Below are 24,849 nucleotides of genomic sequence, written 5' to 3' on the forward strand. Positions count from 1 at the left end.
ACCTTCGGGATTCCTTCAGTTGCACACTTGCGATTGCAGGAAGAAAACAGAAGGAAGCTAGATTCTACTCACAAAGTTCAATGACAGACTGCCTCAGCCTGAAAATATAGAACTTGCCGAAGGAGATTTCCTTATCACTCTTTCCGCTTGCAGAAGGATTCTTCATACATAACACAGTCCCTGAGATATCCTCGGTTGCCACTCAAAGGACTCACGCCTACAAAATCCTGTAGGGAGATTTCCCTCGGGTATTGCAGTTTCGGGTGATGTTTGGCAGGTCCTTTATGTCTTTCTTCAGGAAATTAGAGGCGTCATTTTGAGGATATAGGAAGCATGGGAGCAGCCCGATAGGGTCACTATTTCTCCCGAGGAAGATCTCTTCACGTAACCGTATATTAGGTGGAGGATAAATAGATTATCTCTCCTCTAATATCAAGGGGAGAGAGTCCCAGGACTGGAGTAACATGAGAACTTGGTGGCTTTCATGCATCGTAATAAATCAACATACGGGTCCAAGTTGCTGCCGTCACACGCTATCCGGCTGCTGAGACTGTCGTATAATATCCTCATACGTCCCTTCGACTTCCTCACGACTGGCCCCAATAGTATAAAACATCTGTGCAAAGGATGTGGCCCTGGGACTGGCAGCCGGGTCCGCACCGTTCTTCAGCAACCATCTAACAAAATCCCAATCCATGGAGTTTTTTGAATGTGATAATGCAGTGGCCTCGTGCAGTCGGACGGGCATCGCAACCCAAGGCGCAATTAGGCGGTATCTATTCCTTTGCATCAGTATCTGAATTCAAGATAGACCAATGGTGTGTGACAGAGTGGAAGGTACTTACACATTTGCCACCCTGTTGATATCCTCTCCAAGAGCAATTAAATGTTGTGCCATGGCGAACCGAGTGGAGAGAGTGGGATACTCCAGCTCAGGTGTTTCTTTGTACAGCTCCTTCAGGTATTCTTCGTCCATCACCTTGATAGCCGCTGGATGAGGCCTTCGCCGGGCAAGGCTGTGCAACGGAATACCGTATTCGAGCTTGGCTCCACGCGATACTAGTAGAGTCACGGCTTCCGTGGCACCGAGATTGACAGCCATTTCCAGGATATGCCCCCTGAGCCTCACCACAGGCTGTTCGATGACGCTGAAATACATGTCACCCATTGTATTCCTTTCTATGGTCGGATCTGCTCCGGCGTCCAGGAGAAACCGCAGGATGTCCGTATCCAGGATGCAGCGTGGATAATGCAGCGCAACCTCCTGCATCGGGGGAAAGAAGGGTGGCCGTTTGCCTCTCTGCTTGGGGCCGAGCAGCTGGTTCGGGTGCCATCCAAAATCAACGAGAATTCTCAGGAGGTTGAGAAGCTCGGGACTCCCGCTCGTGAAAATGCTTTGCGACGACGAGTTGGACGGTCTGAAATCGAAGTTGTCAATGAGGTCATCCTCGGAGAACTCGATGCACCTGCGGAAGCATCGATAATGCAATTGCGTCTCTGACTGCTGTAACAGAAATCGCACGACCTCGAGCTGTAGGTTCTGGCATGCCTCCTCCAGGGCGTAGGAAAGATCCGCGGGTGTCGGTGTAAACTGGTCGACGAATGTACGAACGCGGCCCAGGTCGCCTTCTGCGCAGGACCTGTAGAATGACCTCGAAGCATCATCGTCGTGGTAGCCAGGTGCATCGTCACCCTGCATCACGTACAGAGGACTGGGCAGCTGAGGCGGAAGAGGCGGCAGGTTTTGATACAAGAGCTCGATCTGCTGGAGCCTTGCGCGGACCCCTTCGATTACGTTCGCGGCGCGCTTCTCTTCCAGGTCCTTCATGGCCTGCACCCAGGCTGGCGAATGGGGCACCCCAACTATTTGAGAGGGCCGTGGTCGCTGGTCTGACATGGTGTCGTACCGACTGAATCTGGGAGTTTATGTGGGTGAGTTGAAATAGTCTGGAGTGACGGGCAGCTGACGGTATGTAATGCGTGAAATGACTTTGGTTCTGATATGTTACGGAGCGCTGGCAATAGGGGCAGAGGATGATCTCGGGCTCTTATTATCGACTGCCAACCAACGCCAAAAGATACGTACATGCGGAGTATTCGTAAGCCAGTGCAGAGTTGTGGGGTTCCTTTTTCCGTCCAATCACATAATTCAAAAAGCATCATTTTGCTGGGTTCTATCATGGGGATGGGAAACGGCAGGGTCAGGCGCCGTTGGTCCGTCTTCCAGCCAAGTACGGAGGTAGTCTTTTTTGTCGACTGCTGCCTTGGACTTGGCGGATTTATTCTTTGGTCTCGAGTGGCGCTACCTGTGGCCAGGATATATCCTGGCGAAATGACAAGTCTGAGGTCGTAATTGCTGCCTTATCAAGACTTCGCTGCATTTTCTTCATTGCGGCACCAACGGGCGGGGGCGGGGGCCGGCGTCTAACACCAACAATCGGGGGCCGGGGCCGCAGAATAGTCCGCTGATGTTATCTTCGGATCTCCTCAGACTACGCATACTTGGTTTGTCTGACTATTCTGTGCAATGTTGGATTTGGAGGCTATACTCCGTGTTTCAAGGAGGACGATGACTACACAAGATATCCAGACTTTGGCCCCAGCTGAAATTAGCCTCGCAAGTAATGGGGGCCAAGTTCCAGACCAGCCTGGCAGCTCACAAACCTTGTCTGCCATGTCAATATGCCAAAGGTGTCACGCTGGGGGCCGTCTTTTTCTCCTTTTCAATGCAGGATCATGGGTCGAGGATAATGAGGGCGTGAACCATAATGCTATGATACCATCGCTATGATACGAATTCCATGTTACTATTTGAAGCTTTCCATCTATTGCACCGCGGAAGGCAAGGTGGTCTTGGAACACCAGTACGTGGGTGGCTAGGGTATGATATAAAGATGGCTAAGAGCCACCTTCTGTGATCTTGATGATATTGATTTCCAAACTCTCATCAGAATAATCAAGACACTCAGCATCCCTTCTCACTTGGTCTCATTCAACGGAACCGTGTTTCACCCTCACATCACATTACATCAGCTTGATCAAGCCAAGTCTATTACTCACAGCGAAGAGCCAAATCAAGCAGCCCCCATGGCCCTTTCGCTACTATGATTCTTTCCAGGCCTCTCAGAGCCTTGATCTGGGTGCTCGTCACTCAAGGTCTCGTCGCCATCGCGCAGGACTTGCCTGCTTGCCAGGACCTTGCACAGTACGAATCAGGCGGATGTTGCATGGCAGACCGACCAGACCTGTCATGTTCAAATCTCCCGACTTTCAAAAGTCCATCCATCCGCTCTGCACATCCGATCAGGAGTGCTCGACCGGTGCTGCTTGTACTGGAGGTGGCCAGTATGGCGTCTGCGAGAACGGCACGTGCCAATGCAAGAACCGGGCTGAGGGCCAACCTCCTCCTGCTGCTACTTGCAACGCTCCTGAAGAGTGCTCCCTTCCCGACTGCATTGGAGCGGGCAAGACTGTTGCTTGCGAGGCAGGTTCGTGCAAATGCAACACGACAGCTGGCAGCCAGCTCCCTCCAACTCCAGCATTTGTTCCCACGCAGGTCACGCAAGAAGGGGGGGCTGTGGTGACTGTCATCCTCATCCAAGGCGGGCCGATTACCTCTCCCATCAGCCTCACCTCGGTACCCGAGCCGACTACAGACGTTACTAGAGACATATTCCACAGCGTTCTCGCTTCTATCTCTTCGCAAGTAGAAACCGGCATTCTCCCCCTCGCGACCGCTTGGGCCGACACCCCCGACCCAGCAAAGGCCACTGCAGCCGTCCAAGCTATCGAGACCCTGCTTCCCACCATTGGCGAGGTCGCCAACGGACTACCTGATGGCCAGAAGATCTTTGAATGCCCAGCGATGGCTGCCCAAGCAAAAAGGCAGAACGCTCAAGAGGTCACCAAGCTGCTGCAGAAGATCAACTGCGAGCTTCTGAAGATCCTTGGAGGCCTAGAGAAAGGGCAGAGCTCAACCGATCCTGCCGTCGTTGAGCCCGCACAGGAGGATGTTCGGGCTGGTGGAGACACGATTAGATCTGACTGGGATGCTCTTGATGGCATCCTAGCAGGCACGACTCCTTCCCCTCAAACATGCGCTGCAGTTGAGGAGTGCCAGCTCTCCGAATGCACAGGAGCTGGAAAGACAGTGGCCTGTCAAGAGGGTAGGTGTGTCTGCAACGAAGGCAGGACTGGTACCCCACCACTAGCCACCTGCTCTACTGATACGGAGTGTGCTTCAATGAGCGACTGCGAGGGAGCCGGAAGGCAAAAGATCTGCCAGGAAGGCAAGTGTCTCTGCAAGATGCCGGACTCACCTCTCGTGTGCTCTGCGAGTGAGGAGTGTGAATCTCTGCCCGACTGCGAAGGCGCAGGAAAAAAGAAGACCTGTCAGGATGCTGCTTGTGTCTGCAAAACCGAGGGGGAGGCCATCGTGATCACCACCATTACGGCCCTTCCCTCCGGAGCGTCGATCGAGACTATCACGGCTCAAGTTACTGAAAACATGGTCACTACAACGACTTCCTCTGGCAGCGATGATCCCACGATTGTCCCCATCATTGTGCCCATCGGCAAGCCTCCTGTCATCTGCTGGGGCTGTGTACCATTTCCCGCAAACATCCAGCTCAAGCTTCCCGAGTTTTGTATACAAATCTTGGGCTTCGAAATTGGCAACTGTCCCAGTGACAACAAGAATGAGAACGAGAATGAGAACGAGAACGAAAATGAAAACGAAAGTGAAGAAAAGACAACAACAACAACAACAACAACAACAACAACCTGCTCCACAACCGTCACAGCTACCTATGCCAGTGTCTTCTGCACAGTCACACGTGATCCAGGCCAGCCTGAGAGGCGCAAGCGGGACGAGGGTTGCTCAAGGCTCGAGTACGAAACCAAGACCGCCTGCGAAACGATCACGGGGGCCACGATAACAACAACTACTACCGTGAAGCCAGAGCCAACTACTTGCTCTCCAAGAACCTGCGGCGGGGGTACCTGTGCGGTTGAGAAGAGGGGACTTGCAAAGAGAGCGCCGCCCGGGCCCAAGAGTCAACCCAACGCGTATTCTTGGTTCGGACCAGAGCATTATACCAACAAATTTGAATTCATGAGAAGAGGTGAGTCTTGCGCGTCAGCTTCCTACTCTCCCTTCTCCGTTATTCTACGGTTATCTTGATACAGACAATCTACTAACCCATCTCAGAGGTCTACAAGGCATATCAGGATCCCTCCTCTAGCGTGAATCTTCATATGGAACTAAACGAAGAAATATCCACTGGAAAGTGGGCAGAGTTTGGCGAAGATCTAAAGACAGTGGCCGTCGCAGGACTCTGGGGCTGTACATCAGTCATTGCTGTTTCTAAAAGGGGCGTATGGGTTTCCCATTTCTGGGAAGGCCGGACTGATCTAGTGCTGTCCACACTCGGAGATTTTACAAACGGCTTCCCCACCTACATCGACAAAGGACTTGGCATGTTCCGTGGCAAGGCCGGTCCTCAAGGGAACATGTTTAATGATGACGCTGAGCCACAGGTCTTCATTGTTACTCGAAAAGAGCGGCCCACCGACATGTTTTTTCAAGGTGCGCCGGGCGATGTCGCGCTCTTGGCACTCATCAGGGCTGAGCTTGATGTGTGGTGGCAGAAAGGATCGAATCGTGGACCGCAGCGGGAGATAACCTACGACCCACTCATCCCAGAGGGACACGTGCCGGATGATCCCCGGTACCCCGGAGACCCGGAGTTTTTCTTGTTCCGCGGAAAGGCCATGGTCCAGTATCAGCCAGCTATCGCCTGCGGTGGGAGCGGCTCGACCAAGATCGCAAGAGAAGCTGGGTATCGAGTTTGGTTGGAGGCAGAGAAACTCGGAGATGGTGAGAAGAACTGGAAGCCTTCCGGCAAGGAACAGATCAGGACCCTTTCGAAGCGGCAAGAGAGCTGTCCAGTCGACGACAGCCCAGACGGCGATAATTCTGGTGATCTGGATGGCGAAGAAGGCGGAGATGACGGCACTACACCACCACCCAAGAAGACTTGCTCCTCCTCCGCAGATTGCTCTGGCCCTGAGTGTGCAGGGGGCGGTATGACCAGCTTCTGTGATGCTGGTGTGTGCGGCTGCCAAACATCAAAGACGCCTCCTCCTCCTCCTAGAAAGCAGTGCTCTTCCGGCTCAGACTGCTCCGGCCCCGAGTGTACGGGGGGCATGTCCCAGTACTTGTGCGAGGAGGGCTTCTGCGTCTGCAAGGTACCCGAGGATCCCAGTATCTGCACAACCGCGGACACGTGCAGCTACCTAGATTGCAACTCGGGACAAGATAAAGCCTGCACCGGCGGAAGGTGCAAGTGCGTGGAGAAGACATGCTCGAACGTTGATGCCTGCGAGTTCCTCAGCTGCTCTGATACCCAAGAGAAGGCTTGTACCGACGGCAGATGCAGCTGCAAAGACAAACCGGCGCCGGCGTTCGTTCCCGGCCTTTGCAACACTCACATCAGGATACGCGGCAGCGAGAAGCGCTTTGCTGCCAGTGTAATCGCATACGACGGCTCTGGGACAGAGCTTTACAGGAATCCTGATCTCAACACGGAGCACTCGGTAAGCAAACTGCGAAATATGTTGCTCAGAGAGACACTGATAAAGTTGTGATACATAGTGGGGTGAAACCATCACATTAAACACCGGCAAGCTTCCCTACCCACTTAAGTATGAGTTCCTCGACAAGTGGCTTGGCAGCACCAAGAAACGCGACCGACCTCCACCGGGCTCTACCGGTCCCGATCCCCTCAGGTATCAGACCTACAGCGTTAGGATCACGGCGGGTGACACAGTTTGGAGCACCATGGACGAGGACGACGCTAGGCAAATGGTGCCGAGGTGTGAGGTTGGCAACTGGGACAACCATGGCACTTGGGACCCAAACGAGATTTTAAACGATTTCATTAAGGCTATTATGCGCCAGGATGGCAAGATTCCAGTAAATCTCATTCGTGCTTCCGATTTCATTCATTGAGTACTGACTTGTGCGCGCGTTCAGACAAGGGACATGGATTGTCGATGGCAGTGTTGATTATCTGTCGATTCATGTTGGAGGCCGGGACTTGCAGTATAAGAACATCAATCATATGAGGACCATCCCAAGCACGAATGTCCCCTTGATTAAGGTAGGGCAGGGTTGATGTATAAAGATCTCCAAGCCACTTGGACAAGACGGGGTGGGAAATGAGCTGCGGAGACAATATATCTGCCAAGGGCTAGCTGGAAGAGAGACTTCGCGGCGACGGTTGGCATTACGACAACACCGATGGCGCAGTGATTCGCAACCTGAAGTTCAATTTGGACGACAGATGGTCCGACCTGTGTGCTACAAAGAAGAGCCGGCCGATACGATGCCTGCCTCAGACTTTCAACGGCCGGGACAAGAATGTCATGGAGCTGGAGCCGGTCAATGAACTCCTAGAATAACCGAAACAGAGAGCTTTCGATGTATTCACGAGAGTCTATGTGGGCATATCTGTTGGGCAGAAAAAGTGGATTTGATGGCACATTTTGGACAAGACGGCATGTCGGGATGTCAGACTAATCACGGCGCTCATGACCACTGACCTGTAGCGAGCCGAAGAAGTTATCAATGTAACACCCATGGAATGGCACCAATAGTTCACTAGGAGCCCCTTTTTTATTCTAATGATCCGATCTACCACCCAAACTGCCGTATGTTATCGTTGAGTGGCCTGTGGGTTCGGTTCATGGAAATCACTAATTCACGGGAACCAGTTTGAACCGTCCCAGGTATTTGCTTTCCTCTTTTGCCATGGCAGACTGCACCGCGAGTGTCGAGTTTTTCATCCACCCATAGCGCAATCCGCGGATCGTCCTGGCAACTTCGACCGCGAAGTCAGCTTCGTGGTCCTTGATATTCCTCCTCCAAGCTATTCGTGGCCACACATAGATTTCAGTTCTCTTCCAATCAGGACTAGGCCAATCAGGACATCCCTGCATGAAAACCACACTTCTTAGATTCTTCAAGGGCACAGTCCGCAACACTCGCGCAGACTCGGGCCGCGTAAGTAATATCGCATCAAGCTCGAGATGGCTCAGTGCGGGCAACTGCTGGAGCTGCGTCCATGCTGAACGTAATAGCTTGCACTGCACATGCTCTTTGGCCATCTCCAGTTCCTCGGAGGCAGACTCGGGCTCATACCCGGTCCCCGTAGTGATCATGAGACTGACCTTACTCACTACGAGCTTCCATCGTGGTGTTAGTGTCGAGACAAAGCCGACCAGTTCCGAAGGATGCGCAAAGGCCCAGGTATTCCGCGTATATAGTACGTGACCGGCCTCTTCGTACCACTGCCTGCATACAAGCAGAACCTGCAAGTGACGCCGTCGCGCGCAGAGGCAGGGCAGGCTATGCATCCGCGGGGATGGCTGCGGGCGGAATCTGCGCTCGTAGCATTCGCTGCAGATATATGGGTTGAGGCGCTCCGGTGCCCATGTGCTGCGCCAAGGAGCCGTGTGGATGGGTTTCGTGTTCGTGCGCCACTTTGGCGGGTGATGGAAGTCCTCAGCGCAAGTGCCCTTGCACATGAGGCTTGTCGAGCCACCAAATTCGTCTGCCTGGCACGGTCTGTTCGATAGACTTGTGCGGTGCTTGACGTCCCATTTCACGCATCGGACTAGGAGGCATGCGAAGATCTCGGCGCGGAGCTCTGGCAGAAGCCGGTGGAAACGATCGCCTAAAGTCAACGGCGGGACGCTTTGAGGTTTAGCGTTAGGTTGTGTTGTGGATAGGGATGCTGGCTGTGGACGTTCTGGATTTGTGTAGGTCCCTGATGGATGGATGCATTTGGCTGCCTGTTTGTTGGCGCTCTTAGCGGCGCGTGTCCTCCGGTGCTTAGCCATTACGGGGGTGCTATCCGGATTGTACGTTTTTTGAAAGAGCTAGAGGAAGAATTGATAGGTTGAAAGACAAGTGCAATTCTGAATTGAGATTTAACAGCGTCCTTTTCAGTGTTGCAAGTTTCTACTTGGATTGTGAGGGAACCAAGCTGACTGAGTCATCCGGTCAGCATTATGCTGTGTTTTAAGTGGCGCAGCGCGCGCAGCGTGCGCAGCAAGAGTTATAATAGGAGACCTTGTGTGGCACTGCACTGTTAGTGATAGTCTCAGACAGAATTGAACGCCTGTAAAGGCTCAGAAATTGTAGAGTTCCTGATGCAGATACGGTAGGCGCAGTAAAAATTATCCCGCGTCCGCAAAATCACAGCCGCCCCTCAATTGTGGTTCTCGACACAAACATTGTAATGTCCAATTGAATTGCGTAAAGGCAATTATCGCTTTTAAGTCTATTGGACATTGAATGATGTAGTAAAGTCAACGGCACCTCTATTCTAGAAATTCAGGAGATGGTAAGAGTACTAGCACTCTCAATTGGTATATAGAGACACCACTTAGGGCGTAGTGCCATTGCTGTGCTTCTAGAACCATGTATACCTAATAGGGTTGCTGCCTTTAATACTGGGTTTCTTTGAATCGCTTCGCCTAGAAAAGAAAGAAAAGCTAACACATCCAATGTAGAGACACCGCACTTTCTTTTTTAAGTGCAGTTCTCTTATTCAAGTGCAGTCGCCTCCCCCAGCTACTCACCTCGATGCGGCCACTTTTAAGTTTGCTAACTTTTAGCGCGGGATTTCCCGTGCTGCCAGGATAGCTACCGCGACCCCCATTGGCAGCGCTGTCGAGGTGTTAAACCTTACACCGACGAAAACATCTGGCTGGCCCCGCTTGACCCGAACCAGCGTCTCCACAAGCCCGTCTGAAAGATGCCAAAGGAGATAAAGCTAGTCGCTTGTGTTCCAGACTTCTCGTTGCTGATCAGTTCCCAACCGTCCGAGTCCATATATGAATATGGACCTGCCGTCAGCTTCGCCGGAAACGGGGGCAGATTTATTTCACCCCGCAGACTTGTCCCCTCATCCCTTCCCCTCCCCCCGCCGCGACGATTTCGATCAGCGTCTTTTGTTCGGCAAACGATCAATTCTTACAGAGGTCGAACAGGAATGAGAATGGATAACCTTTGGCTCTTTGGACGCGGCTGATTTCTTCCTGACACGGGCCGGGGAACATGGCGGCATCGAACAATGATCCCAAAGGGCGAATCGGTTTCCTCCCGCCGCCTCCTGGCGTGACGCCGAACTTTGACAACCCGGAAGATATCAATTGGACGCTCAACGTCGCCGTACTGATTGTTTGCAACGTCCTCGCTACTTTATCTTTCTTCCTTCGATGTTATGTCAAGTTGTTCGTCAACCGCCGTATCCTAGTGGCAGATTGTACGTATAGGCACAGCTGCGTGTACAGTCGAAGCATGGCTAACCTGGCACCAAGATACTTGTTTGATAGCATGGGTACGATGCCGTCGTCCCCTACAGTATTTGCTGATTACTGACAGCGACAGGTGATGATTGTATTGTACTCGGGGACCCTTTTTGCTAGTATGTGAACTTGCCCTCGCCCGTACTCCTCGCCGTTGCTGACCTATTTCAGTGGCACACTATGGTCTTGGATATCACGCATGGGAAGTCACGGTTGAGGATTACTCCCAAGTACTAAAGGTATGTCGCCGACCGGACCTTCTCGCACCAACACCCACTGACCGAATCCAAGTGGCTCTACGCCAGCTCCATCGTCTACATCCCAGCGGCATACTTCACCAAAGTGACTCTTCTCCTGCTCATTGCTCACGTATTCGCCGTCAATGAGCGTATCGCCAAGGCCATCCACTACTTCATTTGGGTGCTACTCTTCATGTACACCCCCATCCAGACCATCAAGACGACCATCTGCGTGCCCATTGAAGATTACTGGGTCCCCTCCGTCGCACCGCGGTGCATCAACCAACGCAAGATCTTTATTGTCGACACGTCGATTGCCGTCTTTGTGGATCTCGTCATCCTGTTCCTCCCAATCTTCATGACCTGGTCGTTGAGTATGTCGCCGAAGAAGAAGCTCAAAATCATGTTGATGCTCGGTGCCGGCGGTGGAGCGACAGCGGCGACACTGTTCCGCCTCGTGACGGCGATCAGGTTTGTCAACTCGCCGGACCTAACGGTTAGCTTTGTGAGCATTGACCTAACAGCGTTCGTTCTTACCCCTCCCACAGTCTAACGCGCATGCTGACAGAGGCCCAAGATGCATCGAACTCACCATTGGCTTGGTCTGCGCCTGCCTCCCATCCGTCAACGTTCTGTTCAAACGCCATCAGACTGTCCGCGAACGCGCCAGGGAGTTCAATGTCCCACGTACCCGTCAATTCGGCAGCACACATAAGAAGGAGTTCTCCAACTTGTGGGACACCGTGACGGGAAAGACGCGAACAGTCGATACCGCGGCCGTTGCTGTACTCGAGCCGGAAACACCGCCACAATCGTCTATGGTGGAGGTGGCACGCGGGCAGATAGGGCAGCCTCCGCTTACATCATTCAGCCATGATCTCAACTCCTCCACGGGGCAGCTTGTCGATGAGAATCCCGGGACCGGGGTAATGAAACTAGACTCGAGGGTCAATTCTACGGACGGTCGGTCGGACGGCTGGCTTTCGCCTCGGACGGAGGGGGATGTTGAGCGAGCACAACGCAATGTTGCGGGGACGAGGATATGGAGTACAATATGGGATGGGCGCAGTACCGATATCCCGCAAGCATGAGTACACTGCATTTTGCCTATTGCATACATAGTACGGCGTTGGGTTATTTACATTTGCGTCCACTTTTCAGGCTAAGTGAGGCCTTGAAACTAATAGTTAGAAATCATTGTACGCTTCTTCACGTTATCAGTTAATAGATATGTAAGTTTCTGTACCCTTATAAGGGTTTCTTCACTCGGAGCGTGCGTATCTATAGTTATAGGTTTATAGCCCCCTAGTAGACACATATATATGCATCGTACTCCGTATACGACATAATTACATGAAACTGAGACCGAAAAAGTCTCTACTTGTGCTACTCCAAAAACACCCGCTGCTGCAAAAAGTGGACGATCTGGGAATCGAACCCAGGACCTACCGCATGCTAAGCGGTCATTATACCACTAAACCAATCGCCCAATGGATGATCTAGCCCGGACTTGAACCGGAGACCTTCAGTGGAACAGGGGAGAAGACGTGAAGCCATCCCGAGCTGTTAGACTGACGTGATAACCAACTACACCACCAGACCATGTTGGATTGTTATTCAGTGCAAGGCGAATAGCTTCATGTGTGGCTCCAGTGGTCCTGTTGGGGAACTTCGTAAGTGGAGGTGCTAGTTGGACCCTGATTGTGGATCTGACAGGGGGCTTTTTTCGGGTCCACTGAGACGACAAATTATTTCACATACTTACTAGTGTAGGCACGGGACTTTTCCTGTGCTTCGCATGTTGAAGGGGTTGGTCTGATTGTCCAACTTGGTGTTGCAGGGTTCATTGTTTTTACAGCTCGTCCACCAAGTCACACATCGCTATACAATTTGAATTCTCAAATCCCAGCTTCTGGTTTCATGAGCAGGACTGCTCGCAGAAACCGCTGCTATCACTGTATCACTGTGGCGGCCAGATTGAAAACTTTACATGCAAATCACCCTGTCATATTTATGTTGGCCATCCCCGTTATTAACAAACAGAGAGGTGTTTCTACTCCTGACGCATGCGTCTTAGGGCCCTACAGCTCTGGACCACCAGTCTCCCCGAAGAATATTTTTCGTCAAAGTCCCTGCAGACTGGTTCTACTGGCTCTTTTGAACTAAAAATGGTTACTGGGTAGTTGGCAGCAATGGGTCATCAAGTAGGTTTAGGCTAGCAGCCGCCTGCAGTTGTGGATGACATAGGAAGAACATGATCGGTATCAGGCGTGGTTCGGTCTGAATCCCACCGGCGGTACGATATACAAAGAGGCACAGAAGGCTGTGCTGGAGCTGAACCGAATGCGCCAACATAGAACAAATCTGGGGGTTCAAAAGGACGTATTCTGCTCCTGGTAAAACTCAATGAAGAATAGGGGCATCAGACTGTAGAAGAACGCATATACTCAGTATAACCAAAGTGAAAGATTGTGTGTCAGTATTGGGTGTTGTTCTCCATTCCTTATCAGGTTAACTATGTTTTTGATGAGATAATATGTCAAGAGGAGACTGGTGTATATTATTTATCATTGAAGGCTTTCTTGTTTCTTTTCGTTTCATGAATAGTCCATCGACCGACATTCCGACCGTAGCTCGACTTTATCATTGCTACGCCTGGTCAGCAGCCTATCCTTGTTGATCAGATTTCCTCTCATCGTAATACATCCTCAAGGAAGGGATGTGGATTCAGGATCTCAAAATATACCACATTATCTCATCGTTCTCCTAGTGGAACCGATGCCACTGTTCCTCTCGACTTTGGTCTGGTATTACCTGCTTGTTTACTGCATGATGATTCTGACCTGAACGACTTTGGACCCTCATCTACTTACAAAATCCAGGCCACCAACCCTCTAAACATATTTTGATTTTGAGTTTTTGACTCAGCGTGAAGAGATGCGGCAGCGGTTGAATGCGGGATGCCGGGAATTAGGACAAATGACATCGGCGCCCAGGGGTCTCGGGCGCATGGAATAGGGATTGCAAGTGCAAGTTAGCTGCAAAAACTCTACACTATCTGAAAACAACGCCCCCCCTTGTCAATGGCAGCTACGCCCGTGCCTCACGAGGCCAACATGCAGGCTCTACCCGGCGACATATGTTTGCCCGGCGACATTATTACAGTGCCTTCGCGCCAGACCCCTATCTTTGTCAACAGAAATAATGCTATCGAATAGCCGATCCTAGAATTTATAGCATTAAATCCCGCTGGTGGAAGTCGGTAAATTAAAGTTTAGGAATCTATCCTGTTATACTTTTGTTTTGTATGTTCCTTTAAGGTCATCCACCCCTGGCAGTGTTGGCTGTGCATAAATGAGCTTGCGCTATTATGTACAACTGTGGCACCGCTAGTTCGAAAAGCCTTTATTACAATCTTATATATAACCGTATGTAGTTTATTTGAGTTGGGAAACAGAGATGTGAAAAAGCCGAAACCTACTGAATTCGTCTTTGTGTATTAGTTTGATATGTATGCGATGATTCAGCTGCAGCGTATATCTCGCTTGATATAAGTATCAAGGTCTTCACCTGCCAAAACCCCCGTATAGAAGCCACAAACTACATCCAACGCAAGGAGCAGCATTGTCAATCACAGAAATACAGGTTGGTTCATCGCCTACTTTGAATTTTCTCTTCCATATACATATACTAAAGTTGTAACCAGTCTTACAATCATGAAGCTACGTTTACTTATGCTGGGGGCGCTGACAGCGCTCGTTAGCGCTGACATCGGAACCATGTCGCCATACAGCCCGCCATATTTACCGACGGCTTGTAACGGCAACCGGCAAGACCAGTTCCCTCCAGGCGACCTGTTCATCGCTGCCGGTGAGGGACTCTGGGACAATGGCGCGGCTTGTGGCCGGAGATACAGACTGAGATGCCTTAGCGGCCCAATCAAAGGCAGTTGCAAAGGCGGGACAATCGATGTGAGGGTGGTTGACCGGGCGGTTACAGCGGTCTCCAAAGCCCCAAAGCGTGATGCAACAATGGTGCTTTCGCTTACCGCATATGACTCCGTGGTGAATACAGTCAGTGGGAAACGACCGGATTGGGTGAATACTGAATACGTTCAGATTTAGGGTCGTCAATATGAAGACTTTAAGGGCATGGTACTAGAGTATTGATAACAAAAATATCGCAGCCGACTTCGCCCCGGCCGACTTTGCGTTGCATCCACTTGCCTGGGGCACATATAACCACCGGTCTATTGTATCTAGACTTTCTATAGTTCACTACACACAACCACTCATTTTGATTCCCGCTCCGCTATAACCGTGAGCGCGACCGTTATAAGCCTAGCTCTGATTTACTCTTTCGAGACAACTCTATACCCCTACTATTGTGGATTAGCGGCTGCAAGCAGTGTGTGCGTTCACCATTAACAACTGACCTTTGGGATTCCTACACGATGGCAGCCTAGATGACCAGGATTTATAAACGAAAAAAAGAGCGAAGGAATTAGCTAAAGCGATCTTTATAGCTACGATTCTAGGCTCTGCAATATGACCCATAGGAATATATCAACCTAGATAGTCTAGACGCATTAGACGTGATGAAGAAAGTAATAAAGCCTCCTATACTTGATGAGGCTATTAATAACCGTAACGAGACACTTACGTAGTGACATAAGGTAGAATATAGTGTGTGGTCAGCATGTAGGAGGTTAAGAGAATCAATAGCGGTAGTAGCGGCGGTGGCAACAGCAGCAGGCGTCGTCTATCGACACCTAAACTTCCCCATTACTGATAAACACCCCTAGCGCCTCAATAGACCAAACATATCCTTCTGCCTCTGATATCAATACAAACCGCCCGTTGTTAAACCTGACCATTTCATATTGGAAAATACACGGTTAGGTTATAGTTTTTATTATAGTATAAACAACATGATCAAAGGTTCTTGAATACTGATAAAAACAGAGCACATACGTCCTATAAATTGAAATTTAGCAAGGATTCCTTGCTGTAAGCCTTCTTTTCCGGAGGCTTTACGTATTAAAGACAGTTTTTCCCTAACGGAACATATTGAAAAGTGTTATCTGGCTATAACGTCAAGGAATTTTCCGTTCCGGGTCCCATTGCCCACAACAAGCCATGAAACCACCTTACACAGAAAGCTCACAAACACAAGTTACCCCAATAAGCCTAACGCTCATTCCACATAATGAGCCTGAAAACGTTTAATTAAGCAGGAAAGTCATACGGTACCTAGATTTAGGTCACAAAACCATGCGAATACATTATGTCTGCCCCCATTCTCGGTTCAAGTAGCACTTCCTGGGCTCTTTATTACTAATTAGTGATTTTGCTCGAGTCCCGCATCTAGGCTCACCAGCTTCCTGAATCACTTCTCTATAAAAGTAATACTACTGCCACAGTGCCTTGTCGTCAGTGATGCCCATTGGTGTGTCCATTGCTAGTTGGTAACAACCCCTTGGTTGAGTATCCCAATGGCATACCCACCAAATACTTTTGCTTGCTTGTGACGCCGCCTTTTGCGTCAATGCCCTGCGCTCCGAGAATCTTGACATCGGCCTCCTTTTGGAAGACGAGGACAATGTCGGAACCGCCAAATTCAAAGTGCGAAATCTCATCTCCCTTTTTGATGTCCACGTTGGGATGAATCGGGTACTTCTGGCCCGGCTCAGGCTCCCAGGCCAACTTGACAGACGAGACCTGACACATACCAATGGGCAGCACGGCTACATAGCCTAGTAAGGGGTTTTTAATGATGACGCAGCCGCGGGCCTGAAGGAACTGGTACCCAGCGTCGTCGGGAGCATCAAGGGTGCCCGCCAGACCGTTTCCTTCGTTCCTCTCCTCCACGTCCGGGCAGATGTAGCTACGGTGCGGCTTCAGCTCGCCCGTATCAGGGTCCGACCGGACTTGCAGGTACGCGAGACCCTGGATGACGTTGGCCTCGACGACAGTACCGGCGACGGGTGCATGCTGGCGGTGATAGTCAAAGGTGTTTAAGAACGCGTGCATCCAGGTCCCGCCCTCGAAGAGGCTCGCGTACTGGCTGCCATCCAGGAGGTCGCTGATCTTCCAGGGGAGATCCTTGATGTTGACCTCAGCCTTGTCGTCAATGTGCCAGGCACCATCGAAGGTGCTGTCAGCCGGATACACGACGACGCGGTCGTAGTCTGGGTCGGTCGGTTCGCCAGCGCTGACAGGGCGCATACCGGGCTTGAGGTGACGGGCGAAGAGCTGGTTGAAATTCTTCCAGTCGTTGTATGGCGGAGCAATGGCCTCGTCGTAGTTGTACAATGGCGAGTTCTGGAAGGACTTAACGGCGTCACAGTTGATGGAGCCGCTGGTGCTCATCCAGCTGCCGACTTTGTTGGCAAAGTCGACAGTCCACTTGCTCAGGGGCTCCAGGCGCTGGCCGACGGAGCTGGGATTGATGAGGGTGGAGAATGGGGGATTGCTGATGGGGGGCTGGTCAAGGATAAAGTAGAGCAGGCACTGTGTGTTGTAGATGAGCTTGCCGTTGCAGGTCTCCGTCGGGACCCAGTTAAGCATTCCGCTTAGGAAGAGGAGAAAGCTTTGGACGTCAGTGACGCCCCAGTCCTTCATTTGTGGGATGTCATATGTCATGGCAGACTGGACGGCTGTGGCTAGGGGGGCGAGGTCGTCATTGAAGACGCCTTTCACGAGGGTGTCTATGATCCATGGGTCCACTACACCTGGTAGAGGGAAGGGAGCGCGGTCGGGTTGTGAAGTCTTTGATGACATGATTGCAGATATGTTCGGGGATTTTGCGTCAGATTGTAGCGGTTTTTGTTGGCAAATTGAGATCCGTGTTGGATGAGATAAGAGGTAGGCAGTAGTTTGAATCACGGAAGGAGGTGATCCTTTATACCCAAATAATATTTATAAGGTCATTGGCGTCGACAACCTCATAGCAAGTGGCAATGGCTAGATTTCGGCAAGTTTCTAGCTGAAGCCTTCGAATCCTGGCCAATAATCGTTTTCGTCCCAACTGTGAGATGCACGGAGCCGCTGCCCTCACCATCAGACTTGTCATCGGACCACTTCAAGACAAAAGCTGAAAAGCCCACGAACCCTAAAAACGTGCTCTGGGCCGCAAGCAGAATGCAGAGCCGCGGCTGGGACTCTCGGCGTTTGTCATTAGCGACATAACGAGGAATGGGCAATATATCTCATGGCGTTATCTGGAACGGCCCGCAGGCCGTTGGACCGATTCCGTCAAGGTGGATTGTCGTGTCAACACGGTGGCTCAGCCCCGGATCCAAGACAAGTGCACCAAATCGTCAAATATGTTCCGGGCACGATGGCCACGGACCACACCAGCATTCAGGTATTCGTATTACGACGTATCCCATCAGGATTTCGCTCCGGCAACACCGATGCTCCCACAAACCATTAAAATAAGTATTCAAGTGGCAGCCTTGCTTCACTTTCACTATATGAAACATTACGCGCGGCAGTGGATTCACCTGACCCAATTTGCTCTGCACTCGGCCCAATATGCACACATTATCGTTGCACTCTCAAGCCAAAGCCCCGCATGCGACACTAAAATGCCATTCCTGAGTTCTGCATTCCCGACCAGACCTTAACCAACATTAAAAAGGTACAATGCCGTTACTAAGTTGCCCAATAATTCCTGAACCGAGATTTTTCAAGATCTGGTGAGGCTGGGTCGTTCTGTCTTGGGTTACCCTGGACCGGGCGTCAGTGTCATATTACTGCCAGCCTCATTCTCAAGGCCTTAGGACCCAACCTGAAGATGGAGCTGTGCAGAACAAGAAACAGAACAGGGCTTAATTCAATTACGTACAGTCACTAAGATAAGGAGAAAAACAATGAACGAGGGAGATTCTGACATGAGTGGACTTCAAAGGAATCGCACGAACCGATCTCAACCTGGGTTGCGACTCCTCTCATCGTTACGTTGTCCACCAGATCAGTTGCAAGAGAAAACTCGCTTGTCAATGAGATAAAATGTTCTAAGGAAGTGTGTTGACTTCATTCTTTATGCTATTGGTACTTTTCTCTTCCCTTATCTTTTAATTGCCACACGGGCTACTGTTGAAATATTATTAATTGAAGCGAATGCTTACGAGGAAAGCAGCTGAATTTGTTCTAAATTTGATGGAACACTGATGACCAGTCGCTTTATTTGTTTCCTAATTATTAGAGCTATAGAGTCCACTTAGCATTAGCTAGGCAAATCTGATAACTGCCACAACTTCTAAAGACCAAATAGTTACTGGATCAACATCAAACCCTCTGTTCTGCCACAAATCCTTTTTAGAAAAGTACGACAGTGCCGTGCCAGAAAGTGTCCCCAGTGGAATATCGGTCTGTAATCGTCTTAACATCCTCCTTGACGCATGTTTTTGAGACAGGAACGCCTTCAAACCTCGCCGAAATCCAAGCTGCGATATCAGCCCGAGCCGCCTCCAAAACTTGCCCATGGCCCATGTTAGGGTAAACCCGAGCATGGACTGCACTCTCAGGAAAAGACGAACAAGTTTTGTTGAAGTCATCTAGGGTCAAGTCGTTCGGCGTGATGGTATCAGTCTCGCCTGAGATTACGAGCATGGGAGCGGCAATAGGATGCGGGCCTTGGCCGTTGTAGCGAATCGCCCAGTCGTCTGTTGCTGGATGCGTCAACCAGGTGGTGTTTTTGTAAAGTTCTGATGGCGTCAAGTCGCCAACAATAGCAAATCCTGATTGAAAGCACGACTTGTCAAGAGCTCCTAAACGTTGTAGGGGGATTTCGCCAAGGTAGTCCTCCACTTTTATCTGCTCTGGGTAAAGCTTTGATAGTGACTGTAGAAAGTAGACTGAGAACGGATCATGAGCTGCCTGGCCTTTGGAAAGCTCTAGTTTCGACGAGATCAACTTCTGCGGCCGCAATGCTGGTGCAGCGGCGACAGAGCCAATAAACTCTCCAGCTTCTAAGAGGCCTTCTTGCTCGGCTCGAGCAAGACGCTCATTAGTGCGCCACGCAGTCATGCCGCCCTCGCTATGTCCGTAGACGAGCCATCTTTTACCTAAGAGGTCGCCAATAACCTTCCTAGCAGCGACTAGAGAGTAGGCGACATCAGCAGCATGGAGGAAGCCAGACTCATACATGAAACCCTGGGGAATATCAGACCCCTGTCCAGCATAGTCAGGAGCAACTATAGCGTAACCAGACTCAGCAAGAACAAAGGGAGCCTTCCAGTCATAATATAGGCCCTTGCTATTAGTTGGCGCACACAACCGGCTGCGGCCGGCGGTTCCATGGGTCCAGACGATGGTGCGCAACTTGTTTTCCTCAGCGGTACCGTTTGGATTGGCAAAAGGATTGGTGAAAGGCAAGAGAACCCATGCAGAAGCAGGAATAGGTTTGCGATCAATATCCTCTGTGACATAGAGGACACGGGAGAGCGAAAGACTGGCGGGAATAGTCCAATTGGAAGTGAGCTGCGCCGAAGGCACGTTCTCCCACCGCAGAATATCTCCAGGCTTGGCGTTGGTGAAGTTAGACGGAGTCGAGTAAAAGGGGTCCGACACAATGTCATTGACCCAGAGCGCCGCTTCGGCTTCATAAGTCGTCTGGATGGTTGCCTGGCAAGCCTCGTCGCATCCTTTTTGGCAATCGCTATCGCAGATGGGGTCGAGGGCATTGGCGGCGCCAATAAGAATGACGGCAAGGCCAACAAGTAACTGCATCTTGAGTTATGATCAAAGAGTTGAATAAATGGTTATTTTCTGTGAGATAATGATCAAAAGAATTGGCCACGACACTTCACAACGCTAGTTTATATAGGAACTATTGCTGGATTCACGCGGAATCAGGTTGTGCCATACCTATCAACAATCAGCGCATGACCATGACTACAGGGCTACAAACAGTCGAGTATGAAACTCTATTTTAATTGATTAACTGTGGAATACTACTCTTCGTCGTCGACAAACCGTTATATTAAATGTGCATGGTGCTAAGAGAGTCATTGTACATCTCCCGCGTGGCGGCGCATATAACTTCCACTTTGGGCTAGATCATCCGCTTATGGTCGTAGCGCGTTGAATCGAATCGTTCGTGAAGGACTTCTTCGGGTCTATTTTATTCAGCTAACTATTGCTGATGATGTAATCGCCGTGGAGGTGATTGATTTCGCTGTGATGAATCAATATGCATGATTTCGGAATGCTTCCGAGAGGTTCCGTAAACGATCTTGACTTCCGTTTGTGTTATTTCTCTTCCGAATCATTTCGGCCGACAGCGGACGATGTTGCTGTCACGGGAATGTTCCTCGACCAGACGCATCGTTTATTGGCAGACTTTTACCGGGTATTGTTGGATTACCCAGCCAGTATACGGGCAGGCGGTCAGGCCGCGGGAAGCGGCAACAGTCGGGCCCGGAGATTCTACCTCCGGCCTGCCAACGGCTATATCTTTACAACTGCTGCTTCCGCTGGCTGTCTCTTTTCTTCCTTACACACACACATCTACAGAATACAGTACCAGTTTTGCTCTTCGTTCGATTTACCACCTGTACGGGTATCCTCTGATACCAACAGGTATATTGTGCAGAAAGAACGTCCCAGGTACACGATACATCGATGGTAGACTACCGGTCACAGAAGATGATATGACTTCATCAGATAAATCAACATGCACACCTTGAATGGACGTTATTACACATTGCGGATAAAACATCTAGAGCGATGGTGGCATTCCGCTTTGCTAATACAAGTTCTAATACTACACACTCCCCACAGCAACTACAAATATGGAATTTGCCTGCGAGTACATCTGGCCACCTGGGATGTCCTTTGTCTACAATGCTGTTTTACTAGTTTACACATGCATGTTAAAAAGGCTCATGGTGCATTATCTGAAGCTGTATGCTAGTTCTTCAGTTACCTGTATGTATTCAGAGGAACGGGATACATGGGCATATACTGTAATCTAAGCTATGCCTCGCCAGCTCCGAAGACCCGACTGACCCAGTTTATTTTAGCATCTCTTGCTGCCTTCGCCACCGGGGCTCTTTGGTAAAGCAGATCAAATCCGTGATACGCCCCAGGCCAAACATGGAGCTCAGTGGAGACACCGCAAGCCCAGAGCTGCGACGCAAAGGCTACAGCTTCGTCGCGAAAGACTTCGCATTCACCAACGTCAATGAAAGTCCGAGGGAGTCCGCTAAGGTCAGTCGCCCGGGCTGGGGAGACCAGTTCGCTAACCCCTGGCTTGCCTCGTGCGCTGCCCAAGACATGGTCCCATGCCTTTCGGTTCAACGTGCCACACCAAGGCCCATCTCGTGCGAACTGCTTAGTCGACACAGTTTGGTCGCGGTCGTCCAGCATGGGAGTTAAAAGCATCTGCGCGGCAGGGTATGGCTTAGTTTCATTGCGGCACAGCATCGCGCACCCCGCCGTGATGGGGGCGCCCCCTGAGCCGCCTATGAGCAGAATTCTGTTGGCGTCAATGCCCAGCTCTGTAGCGTGCTCCGCCGTCCAAACGAGACCGGCGTACGAGTCTTTGAGGGCGGCTAGGGCTGGGTTCTCTGGTGCAACACGGTACTCGACGGAGACGAAAACGATGTCGATGCCCGCTGCATACTGCATACAAATGTCTAGAGCCCCGAATCTGTTGCCGGCGATCTGGCCTCCGCCGTGGATATAATACACAGCGGGCCGGTTGGTGCTGGACGAGTCCTTGTCTTTGAAGACAGAGAGAATGACCGGATTGTTGCTGTCCTCGGGGCCTGGGACGGAGTACTCGACATGATCCATGTTAGGGTAATTCTTCAGCACAGTCTCATACGTGGAAGCATCAAGCGCTTTGCGTATTGACACGAGATCTAGGACCTCCGGCGTTGGGGACTTAATCTCCTCAAGTTCGGGGATCAGAAGAGGATCGTAAGGTGGGCGAATTACTATACCTGACGACCCTTTTGGATGCGTTCCGGATGGGGTGACGGACATTGTTGGCAGTGTAGGAAGGCTAAGCTAAGGAAGATCCAAGATACGAAGAGAAGTTGGTAGCAGAGGAGTAAAGTGGTGGCCCCCTGGATATAGATACCCGTACCAACACACGCTCCCTTCGAACACTACCGTTGAAATGCAAGGGGCTGCGCCTGACCAGTCTTGGACTTGCCAAACTTTTGGCGACCCAATGTCTCAGAGACTGAGCGGGGCAGGCTGGGGGTCAGTATAATACCGTCACCTTCTGCTTCTATGTCATGAACATGCAATCAGAATGACGACATATGAGCTTTGGGCAAAGGAAAGCTAAGATGAATGAAGATATCCTACAGTTTTGTATAGGACATATGTACTGGTCATCATAACGCATCCGCACCTTGATCCCAGGTCATGGCCAAGCTCTTCTATAACTGCGAAAAAACTTCAGTTTTCTATGACTCATGATGCAGAAGAAATTTTCTTACAATACTAAAAGTATGTTACCACAACTCAGGCGACTGGAATCCATCGTTTAAAAGTCGCATGCGGCACAAAGTTGCATTGTATACCAACCTTGGCATGTTGTGCCTTTAAATGGTTCAAATGCGTTTTGTTAGCCAATTGTTCATGCTGAAGAGGGACGTTTCTGACGGATTTTAAAGTCTGATCAAAATCGCCGCATGACGTCAGTGCTGGCAACTTGTACTTGGGGTGAAAGTTCCTGCTTGAGTCCCCGAAAGCGTTGTTGTGACAGTCTGACAGCCGAATCCCAAGAATTGCGGTACGCAGCTGAGCTGGGCTTATTGAAATATTTTCAAGGGTGGGTTTCGGCCATAGGCCAAGTGATTTGAGTACGGGCAACAGCGATCCTGTCTGTAGTCGAATGCAATCCCGTTCTGAACGTGCACAAAGCGACCTACCTGCAGGAATGCCATCGCAAGCCTCCTCCAGGTAAGTAGGCCAGTCTAATAGCGCATCGAAGTAGCCATATAGCTCTGTTAGCATGCGATCCACCATCGCTTTTCTAGCCTCTGTAATGACTTCTGCGAAAGTGGTCAGCCTCCTAGCAGTTCACTCTGAGGCTACATTGCGTACCTTCGACTTCCGGGGGAAGCGTATCGGAATTGTCGAGATAGAAGGTACCCTCCTCTTCAGACACATTTGATGTTGGAAAGCCGATCTGGGCATCAGAAACGCCGAAAGAAAACCTTATGAGTTGAGAGGGTTCTGCTGCCGGAATGGCCCCCCCAAATGCAAGTCTGCAGCCGACGCGATTGAACACATCGGTCAGACCGAACTCCCAGGCAATCCAAAGCCACTCAACCTCACACCCCACATTATCTACAGACCCTGAGAGATACTCTAACCAACCTTGGACCCAAGGTACAATGAGAGCTGTAACCATCCATTTGTCCGTAAACATTGCGATCTCCTTAAGTTCAGCCAGGCTGACGACCGTGGGAACATCACCAAATCGCAAGTGGATAATGTTCATAATGATTGTAACGGCCACATAGCCATCTTCTCTGTAATCGAGGATGACAGGTCGGTCGGTCCGCGTCTCTGACCATTCGCCTGCAAACATGCGCTTCCAGACATCGGAGGCTCGAGACATCATGTTCGAAGACACGAGGAGCCCGTGCAAGTCTGGTTTATCTTTGCTGTAGTCTTCAACGATAACCATAACATCGCCGCAACCATTATCGAAATCAATTCTACGTTCGATGCTTTCGGCAAGCTCGGAGTTGGTAGAGGGTCTGTCTGAATGCACCTTGCCATCGACGGCCAAAGACTTTTCATCAACCACCTCCATGGTGATCACTACAAAAATCAGGCCGGCTTACTTTGACCAAGACAACAGCGTCACCACGAACAAGTTTAAGAATTGCTGTTTCGCTCGATGCCTGAAACTGCAGTTTGTCAGCGATATGGGCCCAATCGCAAGTTGAAATTCTCTGTACATTGAGTGTTTGTTGTAGCGTGTTAGGACTTTGGTTATTTTTAATATCTGACGTAGTAATTTTTGCTGGGTTGGCTAAGTATTCTGGGGTTTTTTTCTTTCCCTGTTCTTAGGTGAAGTTGTTCTCGAAGTAGCCGATCAATGGTGTTGGCCGGGTACAGTCTCAAAGGGATCTACCACAGGAGAATATGAGTGCATTTAAAAAACGCGGAAGCGACGTGTCGGGTACTCGACAGAAAGATTCAGCTGGACGGCTCGCCTATGCTATTGCAAGAATAAGGCATATATACCCTCT

The 24,849-nt window shown here is 50.5% G+C and overlaps 6 protein-coding genes across 6 annotated transcripts; 2 read left to right on the forward strand and 4 right to left on the reverse strand.

Annotated features, from left to right (window-relative positions):
• Window positions 1-526: 526 nt before the first annotated feature.
• On the reverse strand, window positions 527-1,897 carry EsH8_IX_001064 (uncharacterized protein; the record flags this gene model as incomplete). Its single annotated transcript, XM_083267400.1, has 2 exons — window positions 527-776; window positions 846-1,897. The coding sequence occupies 2 exons, from the start codon at window positions 1,895-1,897 to the stop codon at window positions 527-529; spliced, it is 1,302 nt and encodes a 433-aa protein (XP_083130965.1).
• A 1,353-nt stretch (window positions 1,898-3,250) lies between these two features.
• EsH8_IX_001065 (uncharacterized protein) lies at window positions 3,251-7,012 on the forward strand (the record flags this gene model as incomplete). The annotated part of the gene is made up of 4 exons (XM_083267401.1): window positions 3,251-4,166; window positions 4,497-5,123; window positions 5,210-6,597; window positions 6,656-7,012. The coding sequence occupies 4 exons, from the start codon at window positions 3,251-3,253 to the stop codon at window positions 7,010-7,012; spliced, it is 3,288 nt and encodes a 1,095-aa protein (XP_083130966.1).
• Window positions 7,013-10,126: 3,114 nt separating this feature from the next.
• Window positions 10,127-11,707, forward strand: EsH8_IX_001066 (uncharacterized protein; the record flags this gene model as incomplete). Its single annotated transcript, XM_083267402.1, has 6 exons — window positions 10,127-10,334; window positions 10,390-10,409; window positions 10,460-10,496; window positions 10,549-10,616; window positions 10,669-11,112; window positions 11,165-11,707. 6 exons carry the CDS (start codon window positions 10,127-10,129, stop codon window positions 11,705-11,707), a joined length of 1,320 nt encoding a protein of 439 aa, XP_083130967.1.
• A 4,319-nt stretch (window positions 11,708-16,026) lies between these two features.
• EsH8_IX_001067 (phosphatidylserine decarboxylase-domain-containing protein) lies at window positions 16,027-17,398 on the reverse strand (the record flags this gene model as incomplete). Its single annotated transcript, XM_083267403.1, has 2 exons — window positions 16,027-16,076; window positions 16,120-17,398. The coding sequence occupies 2 exons, from the start codon at window positions 17,396-17,398 to the stop codon at window positions 16,027-16,029; spliced, it is 1,329 nt and encodes a 442-aa protein (XP_083130968.1).
• A 1,542-nt stretch (window positions 17,399-18,940) lies between these two features.
• Window positions 18,941-20,353, reverse strand: EsH8_IX_001068 (alpha/beta hydrolase; the record flags this gene model as incomplete). Its single annotated transcript, XM_083267404.1, has 1 exon — window positions 18,941-20,353. One exon carries the CDS (start codon window positions 20,351-20,353, stop codon window positions 18,941-18,943), a length of 1,413 nt encoding a protein of 470 aa, XP_083130969.1.
• A 1,165-nt stretch (window positions 20,354-21,518) lies between these two features.
• EsH8_IX_001069 (alpha/beta hydrolase) lies at window positions 21,519-24,407 on the reverse strand (the record flags this gene model as incomplete). Its single annotated transcript, XM_083267405.1, has 4 exons — window positions 21,519-21,551; window positions 21,872-22,395; window positions 23,515-23,637; window positions 23,690-24,407. The coding sequence occupies 4 exons, from the start codon at window positions 24,405-24,407 to the stop codon at window positions 21,519-21,521; spliced, it is 1,398 nt and encodes a 465-aa protein (XP_083130970.1).
• Between the last annotated feature and the right edge of the window lie 442 nt (window positions 24,408-24,849).

This window comes from Colletotrichum jinshuiense, chromosome 9 (assembly GCF_051148585.1).
Source record: "Colletotrichum jinshuiense chromosome 9, complete sequence".
Taxonomy (NCBI): domain Eukaryota; kingdom Fungi; phylum Ascomycota; class Sordariomycetes; order Glomerellales; family Glomerellaceae; genus Colletotrichum; species Colletotrichum jinshuiense.